This window comes from Nelumbo lutea, chromosome 2 (assembly GCF_056320005.1).
Source record: "Nelumbo lutea isolate HS-2025 chromosome 2, American lotus-T2T, whole genome shotgun sequence".
Lineage (NCBI taxonomy): Eukaryota > Viridiplantae > Streptophyta > Magnoliopsida > Proteales > Nelumbonaceae > Nelumbo > Nelumbo lutea.
Genome location: NC_142685.1, coordinates 92,119,220 through 92,140,812, shown reverse-complemented (window position 1 = coordinate 92,140,812; position 21,593 = coordinate 92,119,220). Strand labels below are relative to the sequence as shown.

The following is a 21,593-nucleotide window of genomic DNA, read 5'->3' as shown; positions in this document are numbered from 1 at the left end:
AAGATTTTAATTTGGCTAATCTCACTAGCCTCCATATGCAAAACCCTTCTCTACGGCTCTATGGCCAGGACCCTCTCAACCCTTTGTTCATTAACCCACCCCCCACCCCCCTGCCCCCACCCCACTACACACACATCATTGAAACAGAACCCCACTTGACCCCATTGGACTGGTTTTGACCCGAATTCATAACATTACAAAGAATTACCCTTGGATTTTCTAAAATTTACAAAAATTGCCATTGCTCGCCTACTATTCAAACAAAGGAGAATGACCGGTCAGCCACATCAGAATTATATAATCCCATCTGACCGTGAATTGATGCCAAATTTACGGGCAGGATGTGGTTTTTAGGGGGAGGGGACTAGTAGGAGAGGACTGGAATTCAGAATTCTGCATCGAATGTATCCGTACTTCGTCAAACAAATCTAATTTCATTTAAAAGAAGGATTTTTAAGGTTACTGTTCATCGTCTACTTCTGGACGAGAACAGTTTAGCAACGACTGACCACTCTCCCTCTCCAGTTTTTCTCCATCTCGCGCTCTCTGCTTCTCTCTATCTAATCCCCCTCCTCTTCAATCTCCTTCCTCTCTCGGTCTCTCATTCTCTCTTCGGCCCCTCCTCTTTTTCTTCTTTTCCTTCCTCCTATACTTTCGGCTGTCCCTGTTCATTGTCTCCTTCCTTGGGACGAAGAACAAAGCGGCGACTAAGAGAAAAATCCCCTTCTCCCCGCTTCTCCGGAGTACCTTACATTGCTCACCCATTTTCCTTTCGATCTTCCTCTCCCACTGTCGGTTCCCCATCCACCATTCTCTGTGACGAAGGCAGAAGAGCTGCAGTGGCGGTGCGTCTTGTTTACTCTCACTGATCCAGCGTACATTTGGATCCTCTTCCCGGCAAGCCACGGGTGACTGAAATTGATTGAACTTCCCCTATTTCACCGATTGAGTACAGATCAAAAGCTGATACAATCGAGTCTCTAAATCTCTTCGTCCATCGAACCAAACCAACGCTCGGAATGGAAATTTGAAAGGTGAAATAGACGACTTGGATATACACCCCCTCGTTGCAGCATTCGGTTTTTTTTGGCCAAAAATAAAATCAGGTAAGCCTGACTATTACCGCTTCTTCCTCTGTTATTTTCTGGCATTTTCTGCTTTATTTATCTCAGTCATTTTGCTCTGGACTGTTATCCGGGTGGTCATCCGAACCTAAGATGTGGCTCCACCGAGTTGTTCTCTAGGAAGTCCCTAAAACCAACTCAGATCAGCTACAACTATCTCCTTGTGATAATGTGTTTCATTTAGACTTTAGTTATTCAATTAAAAAATCGGTGTTATCCATCTTGTTCAACTGACGACATTGTTAATGATAATTCTATTAAATGCAGTATCTTGTTAGAGCGAGGATTAGTAAGTCAAGTAGTCTATTGCCGCCTTTCCTTTTGACAGTTTGCTGGGATCAGGGCTGCGTGATCATTTAGCCCGGTCCAGAAATTCTGGGCTTGGGTCTGTGTTTTGTGTTCAAGTTCACAAATTTTAAGGTTGGGTTTTGGCTTAATGCTTTAAGTTGAATTGGACTCTCATATATTTAAACTTATATATTCTGTGTATAATGCATACATATATATACATGTTATTTTATATTATATTATATATTTTATATATAAATATTATAATATGACATGTATAATTTATATTATATAATGTATAAAATAAGTTTATATGCATGTTATGTCATTTAATATATAGATATGTAATGTTTTATATATGAGTGACATTGGCCCGGCCCGGCCCAGCCTGAGCTCGTATAGACCTAGATTATGGCTTATGTTTTAGGCCCGGGCCTAAGCTATAACCTTTATGATAAGTGCAAAACCCGGCCCGAACCCAGCCTGGCCTGGCCCGGCTCATGAACACCCCTACTGTCAATTGGACTGGATTTGGTCCAATCCGGTACAGTCCAACATTGGTCCATTTACAAATAGACTGAACCAAATCCGGTCCAAACCCCATACAAACCGGATCCAGTCCAGTCCAACCGAAATGCAAATCGACTGGATTGGACCCAATCCATCCAGTCCAAATTAAATGTTTTCCTCAAAAAATGTTTTCCCTACTTAAAAGTCAACATAAAAGGATATGATTTCATTTCACACAAGCAATTTACTGCGTCATCTGCCGGTTCAGTTGTGGGTCACTACCATTAACGTCTCAATAAACCTGGTTCCGTCTGAATTGACCAACTCGTTCACATTTTAGGACCAGATAAGCGGTGCAACATGGATGCATAAAGGTTGGTTCTTGGAACATTCTCAGTAAACCTGGTCCAGTCAGTTGAATAGCCCAAGTTTTTGGACCATATGTTACTTACCCAGATGAGTCAGGAATCTTGCATCCATTTGTTTGACTATCTCTGTCGGGTGTGTTATTAGGTAAACATGGTTTGAATGTCTGGTCAAACCTGCTTAGCCCAGAATAACCCCTTTTGGGGCGTATCATCTAGTATGGCCATGTTGAAGAAGACAAGTTTGTAAGCTAGAAATAGGATGGTTGGAATCAGGGGTGTTCATCAGAAACCAAAAAACGAAATAGGATGGTTGGAAGAAGACAGTAGGAGCTGGAGCTGACTCTATTCCACCAAGCATCTACAGATGGTTTGATAAATGAAGAATATATTGTAAAAAATGGTGAAGATGAGAAGAACAAAAGTTGAATATGCAAGATAAGAACCAAAGAATGTTAGGTCCCAGTCAAAGCTAGAACTAAGGAAAAATATTCTGCTTAGGGTGACAATAAATCATTAGATTTTATTGAACTTTCAACTACCCTCCCATGCTGATTGGGGGGTGTTTAAATACAAGAAAATTCTCAACTTCCTTCCACTAACTTAGCCACTGATTAAGGGATTAAGTTCTCTATTATCTAGCCTATTCCTAAGCCATAGGAACATAACCACTTAACCACTAACAACCAGGCCTAGTCTTAAGTAATAACTGTTTAATCACAATGACCACTTCCTAAGGAGCCAACCCTTGACTTTATTGACGTATTCCTATGCACTGATAACAAGGAAATAAAACAAAAATAACTGATAAGAAAATGAAGTGGCCCTGATGCCACGTCACGCCTTGACTGATGCCACATCATGCCTTGCATGGGCCATGCATGCATGGGACGTTAATTGACGTATTTGGGATTTATCATGGGTGTTCTCAGCGACCTTTGTGGCTTATCAAAGAACTCTGGCATTTCTTCCCTCATTAGATCTCTTGCTTGACGGGGGTCTGAAACTGCAATTAATTTGAAAGAATATTAGAAGTTTAAACACATTTATCCCTATAAATTCAATTATGAAGAATAAACAATTCATGCCTAAATCTTGTGTTCTTCTCATATTGCACCTATACAAAGAATCTCTATAGAAAACAGATTAGTGAATTCATATTGCCAAGACACTGATTGCCCTGAGTCTTCTTGATATTAAAGATACTAGCTAAAATTATATCATCATGAACCATATCAATTTTGTAAACCCACAATTATTATTACTGTGTAGTCAATTCTCACTATCAAAGACTGCACTCAATACTCAGACAAGCTTACCTTGTTAAACGTGAAGCCAATTCTTAAAGCAAGACCAATGCTTACAAACCAGGGGAATGCTGCTGAACATCTAACAAGGGGAATGTTGCTGAACAAATGATCAATATTGTGCTTGGTATCAACTAGAATGACATAGATGATGAGATTGCCGATGTAGATGTCAGTGATGATGAGGCAGAAAAGGGCCCTAATGCCGCAGAGGCCTTGAGGGCCCAGGTGAATGCTGAAGAAAGAGATGAGCAGACTTCAAGTTCAAGTGGGAGAAGTGAGAGCAGCAGTGAGAGTGGGAGTGGGAGTGGGAGCAGTAGCAGTGACAGCGAAGCGAGTAATGAAGATTCAGTCAATTCTATCTGAAATATCAAAGGTGGGGTTAACTTTTATTTAAACACCCCAAATAACAGGTCTAAAGATACAATAAAACAAAAATGTGCTCTGCAATCGGTCAAAGGGAAAAACAGAAAAAACAAGTGAAATGTTCCTCCTAGGGAGCATATTTGGATCATACAGGAATATTTGTGCATGGTGCTTTAGTGATTTTTCCCTTCTGAGGATGACTCCAGGAATTTCTTAACCAATGGGACATCTACAAGGTATCTAAACTGAACCAATTCAAGTTAAACATGTATATTTTTTTGGTTGTTTTATTAGTTTTTTACCTACGTTTGTATAATCTTCAAACTCCCATTAATATCTTTTCATGTCTTTAATAACTTTAGCTTGTAGAATTTGACTTAGAGCAATTGTCCACTGCAGTCAATCCCTCATATGCCATCACATGGCTGATATCTACTTCCACAGGCTCTCTAATGAGAGCAACCCTTGTCAACACATGAACTTACCTTAGAGATCAAGTGTAAGACATCATATGCATAGACTTCACTTAAAATGAAAGAGTAAAAAGCCCAAATTGAAAAAACAAATTTAACATCTGAAAGTATAGGCATCAAAGGCCAGAATATAAATAGGAAAATCAATTATTTTAGGCAAAAAAAAAACTTAAAATCTATTCAGTGATGATAGTTTTTGTTAGGTAGGTTAAAAAAAATATTTAACATCTGATTGGATTGGATTGGTCCAATCCATTGTCTTATTGGACTGATCAACCTGGACCGGATTGGATTGGTCCAATCCACTATCTTATTGGACTGATCAACCTGGACTAGATTGGACTAGTCCAATCCACTGTCACATTGGACTGTTCAACTTGTTCAAATTGGTTTTAATTCAATTCAGATTGCGTCCAACCCAAACATGGTCCATTGACAACCCCCAATCTTATCTTCTATCAATATAAACCATTATAATTGGACTATGTCCAATCCAATCCAAATTTTATAAACAAATATTTTATAAAAAAAATATAAGAAAAAAATACCTATGAAGCAAAAATGTCCAAACTAGATGCATGGCACATGCTCCAATATCCTAAACAAAAAACATTTGCTTAGTTAAATTACATAAAAACAAACATTTTGCAAATCAATAATTTAATTATAGACTATTTGCCATAACTTACATGTTCGGTTAGTATCAGTTGTAGAAGCCACACATATGGGAGAAGTAACAACTGCTTCAATAACCAATTCTAAAAATAATAATACACAACCAAAAACACATATTAGAAACAAAAACATATAAATAAACATAAAAATATAGGAAAGATAACAACTGCTTCAAGATCCAATTTTTAACTTATTTTTTATAACTAGAGCTTCGAACCAGTCTTGCCCACAAACCAAAGCCTCCACAGTCTCATTCTGCCCCTAGTATTGAATGTTCCCTCGAATGCTACAGTGGATACTAGAATTGTCAAAATATCTTGTGCCAATTTAGAGAGTTTTGGAAACTTGGAACCATCAACTTGCCAAAATCTCAAAATATCAAAATCTTCATCTATAGAAAACAGTTTTTCTTCAAGATAAAGATCCAACCTCGACTTTTGAGTCCCTAGACAATATTTCGGACGCTCTTCAGTCAACCACCAATCAAAACCGGTCAAAAAATCTACAACACCACAAATCCTCAATGATTGAGAGGCAATACTAGATCCTACAAGTGACTATCCTCTATATCAAAACCCGCATACGCTGAATATAGGTCATTTAGTGCCTCTCTAACTCTTGTAACATGCCTCTCAGCAGTCCCTCCATAAATAAAATTGTAGTAATATGTAACAATCTCCATCTTAAACCTAGGATCGAGGACAATAGCAATCGCAAGCACCAAAGAACATTCATCCCAATATTTATCAATTTTTTGCTTCATTCTATTTGCCATTGAACGAGCATACTCATTTTCACTATCTAGCCACTAAAACAACAAAAGCTTGATTGTGCAGATATCGGGAAAAATACATTTGAGGTTGGAGTAGTACTTGAGATATTTTGTGTGCAGATGCAAAAAACTTGCAAACAATCCCATACCACTGCCCCTATCTCCCATTCCTCATTAGATGGTAGATTCTTATAGTCACGATCAAGCTCAGTTAGTCAACAAAATGCTTCCTTCAACTCTAAAACTATGTCTAACATGTCATATGTGGAGTTTCATCACGTTGGACAATCAACAACCACCCCTCTCTTATGTTGTATTTTTGCTTGGCTTCTTGAATTGTCAAATTTCAATGTCTTATAGGGTGTCAACCTTACATATTTAGCACTTTCTCATATCTTATGTAACAATGGTAATACTTCTCTTAACCCATCTTGCACAATAAGGTTTAAGATGTGAGTATCACATCTCACATGAAATAGGTCACCATGAAATGGGAGCAAACCCTTAACACAAAGCCGATTCTTGAGCTCCCTAACCATAACATCATTGTTAGAGGCATTGTCAATTGCTATAGAACATATTTTTTTTATCAATGTTCTAAGTTAACAACCTCTCCATAACGGCTTCATACAGAGTGTTTCTATCATGGGGACACTCAACTACTACAAATGCAATAATTTTCTTTTTCAGCTCCCACCCACCATCTATAAAGTGCATTGTTAAACAATGATACCCCAAATTTTGTTCTGAAGTCCACATATCGGTGGTTAAGCTAATCCTACAATCCAAACCATCAAAGTATTTGTATATCCTATCATCTTCATCCAAGTAAATCTTCATGACATCATTCTTTATTGTATTTCTAGAAACAAACCTAAATGATGGCTGAAGATCATTGACAAATATCTGAAAAAAAACTCTTCTTCAACTATACTAAAAGGATGTCCATGCTTCATTATCATCTTTGCTAAGTCCATTCAGCTTCTATCTTGGTCAAACTTGAAGTTTTCTACAACTTCTTGTTCATTTGTGCCCTTTTGTTTTAATTTAGGACATTTTATTACATGCCCTAAAGGGTGGCTTGTTCCTTTAGAACTTCCTCGTATATACTATTTTTCACAATGATTACAAATAGCTCTCTGTTCCCCTAATTTCAATTTTATTTTCTTAAAATGATCCCATGCTTTGGACCAAAACCGCTTTCCAGTAGAGCTACATGCCATAGATGATTCACTGGGGTTTTCAGGCACATTTGTATTTTCAGCACCAGTTTCATCCATCCTTAATGTAATAAGAAAGAAAATAAATTAACTTTCACACTAACATAAAACACAAGAAAGTCAAATAGATTGTTTACAAACAGGATTGTCAATGGATAGGACATTGGTCTAATTTGATCTACTCCAATATGATCCCATTACAAATGGGCCATGTCAATTAGGTCTGGACTAGTCCAATTCAGCATTGTCTTCTTGGATTGTCCAGCTCATCCAAACTGGTTTTGATTCGGGTAAGGTCCAACCAAACCCAGACCATCGACACCTCCATTTACAAGGATATAATTATAAATCCCTTCACTATTTACAGCTTGTGCGTTGAATATGCCTCTTCTATTGTAAAATTAAAAAGAAAATGCAATTGAATACCAAATTTAAGAACAAGAAAAAGGGTTCAACTATGATATCGAAAAAAAAAACTAAAACCAAATCACCAATCAACCAATATCATAAAACAGGTATCCAATCAGATGATATTTACCAAAATTCATGGGAGGGTTTGATTGGTCAAAGCCCTTCCAGTATCATGTCTTTTCGATAGCATAGATTTTCCCCTAGGAAAAAATATTTAATTTTAACTTTAAAATATATCAAATCTATTAGAATTTATAAGATACATAATATGACGTTTGATAGATTTCTCCATTCTGTTAATGTTTATAAAATATTGATTTTGAAGATTATTATGTTTAATTTTTAGTTAAACAACAATATAATCTGCATAATTTTTGAATAATCCCACCATCCAGCCATTCCAATCAGAAATCATAAAGATATTCCAAGAAATATTCAAATTGTAGAAAACAAATATTCAAACAGAACCATGTATTGTTGTCTACAATTAAAATTAGGAGAGTGTCTACCAAACTTTGTGCTAGATTCTAATGACAGAGGATACCTGAATGAACAAATCGCAGAGGTCAAAGGAGACTATCACTTGAGAGCAAGATGCAAGAGAAAAAAAAATCACCAAAATATGATTGCTTGAGTGAAGAGGGAGTGTTGTCACCGCTAGAGAAAGTGAGAGGTGATTGAGAGAAGAGAGAGTGTTGTACTGTTGTCACTACACAAAGTGAGAGGGTGCTGAGAGAAGAAGAAGTTCTGTCATTGGAGAAAGTGAGAGGGCAAGAGGAAGATCGTCAGAGAGAGGGAAATACAGCCAAAGTTTGTTCGAAGCTTCAAATGAAATACCGTTGTCCACCAATGAGACTGAGGATGGAGCAATTGAGGCGTAGAGGAGTTGAACCCTAGCCATCGAAAGTTTTCACGCTTGACGATTGGTGTGATCTGGAAGCATGTCGTTAATCACTTCGGAACACTAGTTTAATTATTTATAAAATTTTTCCATTCTCAAACAATTACTAACGCAATAAAGGAGTGAGAACGGGTCATATTCATAGAGAAGAAAGGGAAAAATTAATATAAACTCCAATCCGGACAATAGAACACAAGGGGGAAGTGTAGAAATATAAAAATTAATTAATTAACCTAAGAAAAATATAGAATTCAAACAGTATTGAAAATTAAAAGTGCATAAACAAAAATAAATACAGAAATAAATGAACAAAAGAAAATGAATAAAAATCTTTAATCCGATCAGAGGTAGCAGCCTTCGGGGATCTCTCCATTGACCCTCAAACTTCTCGAGCTAGGCCTTTTGCCTTACCTGGCCAAATTGCAGATCTGCAAAAAGCAAAACAAAAATCAAATGGAAGGAAAATAAATTGCATAAAGTAAATAACAATCCTGGAATTGAAAAGAACAAAAATTAAATCTAAAGTAAAGCAGAAATGGTTGGGATCCGATTCCAGTGGTGGTGGTAGTGGTGTTGGCAAACTGCAAGTAGGAACCCCTCCTCTTGTCTGGGCGTCCTCCTCTTCCTCTACCCTTGAACTTTTCAAAATCAGCCTTCCATCTTACCTGGGAGCAGCATCTAACCCTTTCTCAGAAGCCTTTAGGTCCTTTTTATAGAGAATGGTGGATACAATTGGGATTAGAGAGAAAGGGGGGCAGCAACTGGGTTTTAGCAAAGATATGGGTGCCCTAGGGTTTCTAATGAAGGGTTAGGATGGCTCTGGGTTGATCCTAAGGCTGAGAAGAGAAAGAGATGACACCCAATATTATGTAAGGTTGAGATTTAATGACTAAAGGTTGAATGGTGAAGATTAGAAGTTAGGTGGCTCCTAGGATTAGAATGCTAGAAAGAGAGTGCCCTAGAATGGATGGTGGAGATTAGAAGGGATGGAAGGTGAGGATTTAGCGGTTAGGGGCGGCTAGGGTTTGTTAAGAGTGAAAAGAATGGGTTAAAAGGCGCCTTAGGGTTTGCTAAGGCATGGGGAGCATGCTAATACGGTAAAAGGGGCGTCAAACTGGGTTTACCAAATAGGAGGCGCCCTCCTGCTTTCATTTTTTCACAAAAGCACCCTCTCTCTCAGCTGGACTTCATACCAGCTTCCCAAAATCTGCATTTCAACCATGAAAACTTCTCAGTTTTTCCTAGAATTTGCACAAAGACCCTTAGAGGCCACAACATTGCATTTAATTGGGAAAATGGCACATCTTGACTATTCTAAGGCCGAAAATACCCCTAAATTGATGCCCTTAAGGCATCAAAATGCAAAGTTATCAACGCTTCAAAGTTCAAACGAAAATGAACGGATCATTCGAACTTTTGGCTTTGTCCACTATCGGTCCATTCTATGAATGGACGATTCATGTTCGCACCAGTCCGAGTCCATATGATTTTTAGGACCGTTTAGTCTGTCCATATCACTTTTGATTCGAACGGTGTCCAACCTGAAACTAGTCCATTGACACCCCTTCTGGGGATTAATCTGAGGTTGGGATTTACAATGTTTATGTTTTCTCGTCAATATTCTAATTTAGCATTTCAATGTTTTGATACTTCATCTTTGATGAGTCAATGCCAGGATTGAATTGTCTCTCTTAAGTCTCACGATAATGTGATGAAATATTTCTGATCATGTTGTTACTCTTATCCCCTAGGTGAGGAAGATTACGTTACCGAGTTATTGAGCTTAAAAAATCGAGTGTGGATCTCCTGCACATCCATCCTTGTAGAATTTCCTATACATCAAATCAAAGGATGCAATATCAGCACCCTCTCTTGCTTAAATCTCACATGTGGGAGTAGGAGTAATAGACATTACAAACATCCTCCCATCCTGTTTTTAATGTATTAAAATTTATAAAATTTTAAAACAAATAAAAAACAAGGGTTAAAAGGGTTTCTTCTTCCTTGTTCAAATCTTTCTCCAACGAACGAATTGAATAACACTAGAAGAAAAACAAGAATAAGGGTTCAGAGGATTGAACGCTTGGCTAGAACGACTTTCTCTCATATCTTTCACTCTGTTGTTAAATATTAACTATCAACCAAACCTCAACTGGGATCACAAGATCTCCTGTACATTTGTCCTTGTAGAGAATCATTCAACAACCACCAATTTTCATGAGATTGGAAACTCAAATAAGCTTTCTATTTCAATTGTTTTTTTCCCTTTTGGATTCCTATCGCCTTAAGGGTTCAGATAATCAAACGCCTGGCTGAGATAACTCTCTCTCATATCTCACTTGATGCTATTAAGTAAACGAAACACTAACTAGGATCAATGAAATATAGGCATCTATCAACAAAGTACAGAGCATATGCCATCGCTCTTGATTTTCTGTTCAATTCAAGACCTTACCTCAATTGTTGATCCCAGTTGGTAGTCATGTAAAAGTTAGAGAATCGTCTTAGCCTCAGGAGTTCAATTCTTGGAAGTCAGAACTCTTATTTGTGGTTTTTTCTTCTTAGTGATATTCAGCTCTATAAATTCTTGTTCTTTATTTGAACGAAGTAGGAAGAAGAAACCTCAACTTCTGTTTTTTATTTGTGTTTACAATTTTAATATATAAAAAACTGGATGGGAGGATGTATGAAATGTCTATTACTCCCACTCATACATGTGAAATTTAAGCATGAGAGGGTGTTGACATGGCACCCTCTGAATTGATGTACAGGAGGCTCTACAAGGACAAATGTGCAAGAGATATGAACTCTAAACAATCCTCAGGACTGAATTGACTTGAACAATAAACAAATAATTTACAATTAAAGAATAGGTAAAAAAACGTAGAACGATAAATAAATTGGGAAAATGTGGAATGGGGAAGGTTGGTTCATTAGGCTTGAACATACTTGGGAGGCATAGGGGGAGATAAACTGTTGAAAGAGAAAAGTAATAAAAATAGAATATAAAATAAATATAAAAACAAAAAAGAGAAAAATTTATAAGACTCAAACAAATAGAAAACAAAAAGGAAAGGAAAAAACAGAATTAAAAATTAAAAATGAAATCAAATGGGGTTTCATGAGAAAACAATGTGAATAACTAATAAAATTAAATTAAAAATAACACAATATAATAAAAGTAAAAGAAAATAAAAAAATAAAAAATATATAAAAATATGATAAATAAAAAATGTTTAGATAGATTCTCTTATGATGTTTGTTCTATTTGTTTTGCTTTATTAGGCCCCTTGAATCAACTAAAAAATTGTTTGTTTGTGTTTATGTTTATTTGAGATCTCATGTGGGCCCCACCTATTGAACCCAAGAGGGGTGACTAACCCCTTCCCTCTCCCATTCAAATCCTACCTAAACTATTTTAGCCAATGCCTTAGATTGTTAGAATCACTATTAAACCAAAGACAACTTTGATGAGATTCCGGGAGGTCTCATCACCTCCATTTCATTTACTTGATGAGTGGGATTCCATTTCTAGCCCAAGTAAGCCATTTCCCAATGCTCACAGATGATAGTTGTCGAGTCTTTATCACATTGTGTATTCATTACATTTGGCATATTGGTAGTGTTCTTCATTGCATTATAGCAAGTTTTTGTCTTGTCTTCATTTCATCATGATAATTGCTTTTTCTATGGTTTTGTGATTTTTTTTTTTTTTTTGTCTTTAGTTACACAACACATTGCAAATTTTGATATGAACTGCAATTTTCAGTTATACCATTGACTTTATTGCTTTTATCAGATCATTAGCTTTTATATAAAATATATAAAAATATATATACATCGGAATTTTTTATATTGTTTAATCGAACCGAACCTATACCTTCGATTTTTTAAAACCACTGAACCGATTGATTCGGTTAACCGATTTCTCGATTTGGTTTTTCGGTTATTTTCTCCCCCGCCTCCCCCGCCTCTCTCTCTCACTCCTTCTCTTCTCATTCCTTCTCTTCTCATCTGAACGTTAGCGTAGTATTTTGGCTTCCCCAATCTATCATATAAGCTCTGTTTCGTTTCCTGGTTGAACAGAGCCGACCGCAGCAAGTCTTATTGGAAGTTTTACGCTAACGTTCAGGCGGATCTTACACTGGAATCACTCCCCTTCTCATCAACCGCTTGGATATAGCCGCGGTCACCACTGTTGTCCGAGAAGTCGATCCGAAACGAATAGACCCCTGTTGCATCGTGCGAATTCAGGCCGGCATACAGCCCAGGTAAGTCCTACTCTCACTGTATTTTTCTTTTTTTTTTTCGTTTTCTGTGCTTTTTCTTCTCCCATCTGCGATGAGTTTCGGTGAATAATTGATCATTTCTTGCATTTTTTTTGTTGTGATTTTCTTCTCTGATAATGCTACTGCTGGTTCCGCTTTCATTTTATGCCATTTTTCTTTCCCTTTTCTTTTAAGCTTGAAATCCAGTTTGGATAAGAAAGCTGAGAATCTTCGAATCCAGACATATCACCCCTATCCTCTCAGCTGTTTGATTGGTCTGTTTGCTTGCTATGTTTTACTATGATTAAGATCAATATTAGTTTCCGATTTACTCCATTTCATTGGTTGTTGATCCGGAACAGATTGATATCATATTCTCATGATAGTTTTATGAGTCGGATTGAACAATTAATTACCTGGTTCGGCTTAGATGAGAAACACAGGTTCATCTCGTTATTCGGTTAAGTTGAACTTTGATCTCAGAGAGGACTGTCAGTGTGATATTTCAGTTCATTGAAACACATCCCATCGTGATTAAGATAAATAAACAAATACAGTAAAAAGGGGGGGGTGGAGGGGGGTAGAGAGAGGAAGAGAGAGAGAAATGGTCGCGAAGATGTGAAAGAACCGAAGTGATTCCTCTATTTTGCGGATTCTGAATGAGAAGGGTAATTGGCAGATTGGCAGGGGAGGCCAAATTAACCCAATAAAAAAAAACAAAAATAAATAAATAGTAAATAAATCAGTTCAAAGGTGAAATGGGGAGGCTAGTATAGGCTCAGACGTGCTTAGGTGAATGGGGAAGAATGAGCCATTGAAAGGGGAAACAATAATAGAAAAATGAAGTAAAAAAACATAAAAATTAAAAATGGGTAGAAATAGTAAAAGAATAAAAAATGTAAAAAAATAAAAAAGTAGAAAATAAAAAAGGAAATAAATAAAAAAAATCCACAAAATAGCTATACAAATTAGGTTCCATAAGAGAATAACATAAACAAATGATAAAACTATAAAAAAAATATTGTGTTGTTTTGTTTTTGATTTGTTGATTGTTAATATGTTCCCAGTCATTTAAATGATTGTTTTTCTTATGTTTTTTGTGCCTGATTGAAGCCCCATGTGGGCCCCCACCTATTGGACAGGGGAGAGGAGTGCCCTAACCCCTTCCCTCTCCCATCCGAATCTTACTCAGACTGGTGTAGCCAGTGCCTTAGGTTCGGAGTCACTAATAAACCAAAAACGCTTTCAGATGTAAATCACGGAGGTCTCATCATCTCCATTTCATTTACTTGATGAGTGGCGACTCCAAATTAACCAAAGCGAACTGTTTTCTGACATTCACAGCTATGAAAAGAGTTAAATGGTTAACAAGACACATGACTGTTAGAGTCCAATGGGTGGGTAGGTCGGCAAATGCTTTCGCTGATTTGCTAGCCAAACAAGGGGTGTCTAGGGAAGAGCTTTTTTGGGCAAGTTTGTAACTTTTTTCTTGTTGCTCTTGTTCCACTGTAATGTTTAAGAGAGGTGCGAAGGGAAGCATGTAACAGCTTATCTTCTTTGATCAATGGAATTATCTTTCAATTATCAAAAAAAAAAATGTCTAGTATCCTCCTCACCATACATAGCACAGTCAGAATCCAAATTCATTCCTTTGTTGCAAAGGAAGACCTTACTGGGAATTCTTTTCCTGAATTAAGAACCATAAAAGTATTTTTATCTTTGGAAAACACTAGATTTTCCAAATTCTTCAAATAACCCCAAGGCCACTGTTTATCTCTCTTTGCTAGGAGCACAAGCCACAAGATACTATAGGCAGACTTAGTTGGCAATTCACCACTTGCCTCCATAAAGCAAATAAACTTATCTTCAATACCCGATATAGGCAATGCAGTATTAAGGATCACTCTTTTGGTGTGTCAACTAGGGTATCAAGCACATCAATGTTCCATGAACAAAATACCATCCCCTGCTTCTAAATATTAGAACTGATGATGCCTAGCATATGTATTTTGGCCTAGCAAGGCTAGTCAATGCCTAGGCAACAACTAGGCATTTTTTTTATTTCTTTTGAAGGAGTACACAACGGGGGGTAGCCCATCCCCCAACCCAGGTGCGGGATTCGATCCTAAGTCTCTGCTACAACCAACAGGATACCTTACCAACCTGCTGGTTGGCACCTTGCACAACTAGGCATTTTTTCTTTGATAGTTAAAATGAATAAATATATATACATATTTTATCGTGTATGTCACTGTATATATATATTATATAGTTACATTTAGTGAACCACAATTTAATCAATAAGTGATCAAATGACTACAGACTACTTATACCTGATTTTCCAAAAATGAAAATAAAACAGGATCTTGAATAACTTTCCTAGTTTAAAGGAAAACATACAAAGGGATTAAGAGGTCTAGTTTTTAGTTCTATAAATACTCCTATTGACCTAAAGTGGATTACACTTTCATGTCAATGTATAAAGGGGGCGACATAAATGCATAATTACTTATTTACCCCCACTAAGATTTTCATGTGTTTACCACCTACCTAGTTGGTCATCTAGGCAATGAGCCTCCAAAATGCCCAGGAAATACTGTCACCTAACTAAATTTTAGGTTGATTGAGGTAGATTCAGGTATTTCCTACATAACTAGTTTTTCTAAAGACTACTTAAATAAAAATCTACTTAGATCTCCTTCTCAATATGATCTAAAACCCTTCCCAATGCAGCCACCCTTCATTAGTTTATGAATACATGTAAACAATTAGTTTTCTAATAGGGATGATCATTTACGACCTGGTGGCCAGCAAATTTTCAAGCTCAGACAGCTATCCCAAGCCCAGGGCGCTGGAAGCCATAAAGACTGTTAATATGTCGTCATAATCAAGGGAAAGCTTATGGCGACGTGAACTGGATATTGAGAAAGCTTATGACATGTGAACTAGAGATGTCTGGACTTCATCCTGGGTAAAATGAAATTTGGTCGTAAATGGAGGAATTGGGTGACAGTGTGTGTGTGTGTGTCTTCTCCTAAATTTTCAGTCCTAATCAATGGTCAAGTGTCAGAATTCTTCGAGAGTTCTAGGGGGTTAAGGCAAGGGGATCCTCTTTCCCCTTTGCTTTTCATTTGCCTTATGGAGGTCTTTACTCAGTTTAGCAAGTAGGCTGTGGATGGAGGCATGTGGGATGGTTTTGAGGTTTTCCAGGAGGGGAGAAGGTTCATCTTCTCCAATTTGTAGATGATACTTTATGCTTTATTGATTCCTCGGCTGAGCAGCTTGAATCTATCTTGGGCATTCATTGCTGGTTTGAGGAAGTGACTGGACTCAAAGACTCAAAGTTAATCTTGGTAAGAGTGTAATTTTTCCTATTGGCCATGTGGAGAATTTGGAGGAGTTAGCTGAGATCTTGGCCTGTCAAGTAAACCATCTCCCAGGGAAATGTTTGGGTCTTCTTCTGGGGGCTAAATTCACTTCCTCTTCTATTTGGGTTCCTGTGATTGAAAGAATGGAGAAGAAATTGACTTCCTGGAAGGGCAAGTACTACTCTGTAGGTGGTAGAGTGACCCTAATAAAGAGTACCCTTTCCAATCACCCAACATATTTTCTCTCGCTCTTTTCCATCCCTTCCAAGATTTCTAAAAAGTTAGAATCCCTCAAAAGGAACTTCTTGTGGAGGGGGTGGGAAGAAGAAAAGAAAATTCATTTAGTTAAGTGGGATCAGGTCTGTTTGCCTGTCAAAGAAGGTGGGCTGGGAGTGAGAAAACTTAAGATTTTTAATTCTACCCTCTTAAGCAAGTGGATTTGGAGATTTGGCTCTGAGAGGGAGGCTTGGTGGAGGTCTCTGATTGCTGCTAAATATGGTCTGGATTGGAGTAACTGGAGACCTTTGGACCCTTTTCAGACGTGGGGTTGTTCCTTGTGGAAAGGTATTATGAGAAACTTCCCCTCTTTTTTAGAAGGTTTGGAATATAAGGTGGGGGATGGAAAGAGGCTGAAATTCTGGAAGGACCCCTGGTGCCTAAACTCCCCCTTGGCTGAGGTCTTCCCTAACCTCTATCATTGTGCCTCTTCCCCTGATGCATCAGTATTTGACTCTCTTGAGTGGGAGGAGGGGAGTGTTGTTTGGTGTCCCCTCTTTAGGAGGAACCTCCATGATTGGGAGCTGGAGCAACTGTTGGAGAAGCTTCTTCAGCTATTGCAGAATCAGTAAGTTTCTGTTGAGGTGGATGACGAGTGGAAGTGGAAGTGCAAGTTACAAAACTATAACCGCTTGCTAATCTCTACGCTTTTGCCTCTAGCATTTTGGAGTTTTTCTTTTCTTTATTCTGAATTCAGGCAGACAGCTCCTAGGAACGTTCACAGCCTATTTTGCCTCTCTTCTTTCCCCATCCAAATAGAGTGTTAAGATGCTGCGGAGATGTGTCAGAGCTGCCATGTTTGGTGTGCATGGGAAGAAAGGAACACCGGAATTTTTAAAGAGAAAATGCCATCCTAGGTAGCTTCAATAGAAAACATCTTTGTAAAGGTAGCTCATTGGAAAAAGACTCTTAGGCGATGGTGTTTGGCAGGCATATTCTCGATAATCTAGGGGAGTCAGGAATTGGAGGTGTCTTTAGAAACCATGGGCATATCTTAGCATTATTCCTTAGCCTTTTTGGAATGGGACTTCACTAGGGCAGAAATAATAGTAGTTCAACAAGGATTGAAGCTAGCTAAAACTTTAAATTTCAGAAATTTGATGGCAGAAGGTGATTCCCATGCTAACATGGCACTATAGATATGAAGTTCAGGATGTTAAGAACAAAGATGGAAAGGCACGTAGTGATCATATGAAGATGGACATCTAGATCAGCTAATTGTGTGGCTGATGCACTGGCAAGGCAGGGTGTGGGCAGAAATCAGTTTTGGGGACTGGTTTGGGGGTATTTTTTTAAAAGAGGAATGAAAGAAGAAAGTAAATGATGGGCAGTAGTAGTTGGCCCAAAATGAGGGCTGCTACGGCACTTGCTTGTACAGAATTCTTTTTTTTGTAATGGTAAGAGAGAGAGAGAGAGAGAGAGAGTTGGCTGCACCAATCTCCTTTTCTTTTCCTGTAAGATTTTTTGTGTTTTCCTATTCTTATTTAGGGATTAATGGTCCTTCTCAACTCATCACTATCAGGTTGCGTTCATAATAAATAATCTGCTGACATTACTGATTGAACTGTTCAAACTAGATGGTTGCACTCTGAACTGCCAACCAGATAAAAAAGTTGTTCATCTTTTAAAATATTTCAAGATTCAATACAAGTAGTTGGGTGGTAAAATAGAATGTATAGATAGAGTATGAAAAAGAGGTTATTATTTCAGTACTTATTAGAAGAAAGGGATATATGCAACTAAGCTTTCTGAGAAAGCATTGGCATGTGTCTGACATTTGAATATGTACATTTTTCTAATGAGATTAAGTTGTTACAGTCTTATAGAGAATAATCTGCATTAGATAATGTATTTTTTAATCAATGAAGAAAACTTTATTAATCAAAAGACCAAAGCAAAATATAGAGAGTAAAATAAAATGTATAGATAGAGTAGGAAAAAAGAGGTTATTATTTCAGTACTTATTAGAAGAAAGGGATATATGCAAAGAAAGCATTGACATGTGTCTGACATTTGAATATGTACGCTTTTCTAATGAGATTAAGTTGTTAGTCTTATAGAGAGTAATTTGCATTAGATAATGTTTTTTTTAATCAATGACGAAAACTTTATTAATCAAAAACCGAAGCAACAGAAGCATCCCTACGAGATGCGTGAGCTACCTCCTCTCCAAAAAGGCATAGATTAATACAAAATGCAGTTACAACTGAGCCCAAGACAAATGCTCCCTATTAACCCCCCCCCCCCCCCTTGCACAATCAGCCAAAACATTTGCTTCCCTTCCCACCCATTGTTTTTTATATTCATATTCTGTATAAGCCACTTGAATCTCTTTATTTCATTCCTATAGAACCAGATAACAGAATCTGAATCCTTTCCACCACTTTTGAGTCCCCTTTTATCATTAGGGACTCCACTCCAAGCTGATGTGATATCTGCATCAGATAACGTTGTCAATTTCTCATCTAGATTCTTGGGATTTGAGGAAACAGTTATTTTTAACCCTCGTGGTCATTGATTCTCCAATTCCTGTCACTTATCATTTATATATTTACTTTTATTTTAATTTTTGGTCAGGGCTTTTTGTTTGCAGAGTGGATCTCATCTTGGTTGTAGGCTCTGTCTGTTAAACATACTTGCACTTTTCTAGTCTCCAGAAATTGGAGAACCCACAAAGAAGAATGGCTACTACTACAAAAAATGTTGACCCTGAAGAGCTTAAGGAGTGGACAGTTGTTTTACCTCGTCGTGGGAAACAGAGAAGGGGCAGTCTCCCCAAGATTAGAGCTTTAGAAGAGCAACAACAGAAACCATGGGCCCCAACTGATCTTGAAACTGACCCTGAAAGAGAATCAAAACTGATGCAGAAGATGCAGATATGCATCAAGAAGCTTGAGGACTCAGAATTCTACTGCACTTTCCTCAATCAAATACTCACTCCTGAGATATTAACATATTTTTCTAGGATTTTGGGTTCTGAAATAAAGATGCAGATGGTGGTGTATGGAATTGGCAGTATTGAATCATATGAACCCCCTCGATTGCAGTTGAGCCTTGCAATATTAATAAAGAGAACATTAAATTGGATTGGTGACATTGAAGTGTTTGATCCAGTTCTTTCAGCAATAGAAGTTAGGGTGCTGGAAGCCTTAGGCTGTTGTGTACTATCAGTAAATGAGCAAGGTCGGAGAGAGGCAATAAAGCCAACAATGTTCTTCATGCCACACTGTGAGGCAGTGTTATATGACAATCTCTTACAAGCAAACTGGCGGCCAGAGCTCTTGAACCGAATGGTATTGTTTGGGAACAGCTTCGAGAGATATGAACACCATGTAGTGGAGTTCAAGAACTCAGTCGTTGTTGATTCAGTAAAGCATGTTTTGAGTATCCGAAGATTTACAAATGAGGTTCCAATTAAGACAGTTTCAGATGATCTTTATAGCGCTTTTCATGATTTGAGCTGGCACTTTTTTAATCTAGAAGCACAAGTGGATCTTCAATTCATTGCATTATAGCATTTTTTTATCAATAACAGCAAATTTTATTACTTTGTAAAAAGGAAATACTTTACATATTTAAAGTGACGTTTCCAGCCCTTTTTTGGATTTATTTGAGTTTCTTTGGCATGTACACATACATCTTGATAGGAGCCTATACTAGACATAAAAATGGATTGCAACCATTCAGTCTGATCCGAGTCTTATAACACTGCGATAGAGCAGGAAAGAAATTCTTTTGTAGAAAAATACTCAGCCTTGACATTTGCTCATAGTGATTATGACTTTGGTCATAATCTCCATGCTTGGTTATCATGGCTAGGTTGAATAAATGGGATATCTAATGCCCAATACATTATTTAGGAACTCTAGGTCTGTACTCGGGGCCTTGTATCCCCCAGACCCATGAACATGATATTCCTTTTGTGGAATGAAGCAAAAGCATGCTATTAGAAAAGAAGCCCTTGTTTGGATGGACACTCCCGTAAGGGGTGCAAGTCGGGTTGGCCCGAGTTAGTAGTTTACCTTGATTTGAGCCCGGGCTTCAGGTTGAGCCCATTAAAATTTTGACAAAACCCCAACCCTAACCCCCCCTCCCAAAAAAAAGGTTTTGACGACGTTAGACAATCGTCACCAAAACTACTACAAACGTAGCCAAAAACTTTTGTCGACTTTTGTACAAATGTCGTGTCTATAAAAGTCTCAAAATGTTTTTTCGTGACGTTTGCACCCCTACCCGTAGTCCCTTTTATGGTAGAGTTTCTATAAATTGTATGCATCTATTTCCTCGATGAAAGATAGCATTGACAGGCCAATTGAATGCCATGGATCAGAAGATGATCGACCTCAACCAGTGCATGTACCACTTGGAGTTGGAGCTGCTAAATTGATCTGCAAAAGAAAATGTCGTATCCAAAGTTCAAAATATCGGTGCTACATATCCTATTGGTAAGCTTGGAAATGAATACATACATTAATTAAACTCCACAAATGCATTAATAATACCAAAATTAAGGTCAAAATAACTATGAATAAGATATGACATTTGCTATACATATTTTTACAAATCACTAAATGCATAAAGCCATTAATATATTATTTATTTAAGTTAAATTATTTATTAACAATTACAAAATATAGAGAATATAGAATATCCAAGACACAAATCATATGCAAGTATTGTATTTTAATTTTCAACTCAATTGTTTTTATTTATTATTTTTACTTTTATATATTAACAAAAATTAAGTCAACTTAAACTTAAATCATTAAACATTTCATAAATATTATTTTTATTTTTGTAAATAATAAATATGTTATATTTTGTAAACAAAAATAATAATTAATAAATTAAAGAAACATATAATCTTAATTTAAAAATATATATCTATTAGACCTTTTAAGATATGTATCATATGCAAACTCATTAATTTTAAACAATGTTTAGAAAACCAAACTGGGCCTAGCATCAAATGCCAATACCAATGATAAGACTTGGTCACTAAATGAATTGATTGATCAAATGCCAATGCCAATGGTAAGACTTGAACTCATAACTTTTTATTTGTGCATGCCATCTTGTTACCATTAACCCACTTTTCTACTTATGTTCTTTTTGCCTTTTTAATGTACATATTGCTTTAATACACTCACATTTTAAAGAAAATGTTATTTAAAAGGCTTGAACCTTAATCATTTGTTTTAACAATAAAGAATTAGCTCTCTATCCACCAATTTCAAACACAATAGCATTTGTAAAATATATTATATAT

General features: G+C 37.0%; 1 protein-coding gene and 1 non-coding gene across 7 annotated transcripts; one reads left to right on the top strand and one right to left on the bottom strand.

Moving 5' to 3' along the window:
* The first annotated feature begins 323 nt into the window (after positions 1 to 323).
* SRR1 (sensitivity to red light reduced protein (SRR1)) lies at positions 324 to 19,933 on the top strand. Of its 6 annotated transcripts, none has more exons than XM_088967301.1 (4): positions 350 to 1,106; positions 3,659 to 4,196; positions 12,499 to 12,683; positions 18,902 to 19,933. In XM_088967301.1, the coding sequence occupies exon 4, from the start codon at positions 19,006 to 19,008 to the stop codon at positions 19,837 to 19,839; it is 834 nt and encodes a 277-aa protein (XP_088823427.1). In that variant the 5' UTR covers positions 350 to 1,106; positions 3,659 to 4,196; positions 12,499 to 12,683; positions 18,902 to 19,005; the 3' UTR covers positions 19,840 to 19,933. The 6 variants fall into 6 exon arrangements, with proteins under 6 accessions (XP_088823426.1, XP_088823427.1, XP_088823428.1 ...); XM_088967302.1 differs by having other exon boundaries at positions 3,623 to 4,196; positions 18,918 to 19,933; XM_088967298.1 differs by having other exon boundaries at positions 3,623 to 4,196.
* Positions 4,404 to 4,466, bottom strand: LOC148871969 (small nucleolar RNA snoR101). Its single transcript, XR_016108389.1, has one exon. It is a non-coding gene; the product is annotated as a small nucleolar RNA snoR101 (small nucleolar RNA).
* Positions 19,934 to 21,593: the final 1,660 nt, after the last annotated feature.

Bases quoted from the DNA above. Each gene is read 5' to 3' on its own strand.
- SRR1 (XM_088967300.1), top strand. From the start codon at position 19,006: ATGGCTACTACTACAAAAAATGTTGACCCTGAAGAGCTTAAGGAGTGG.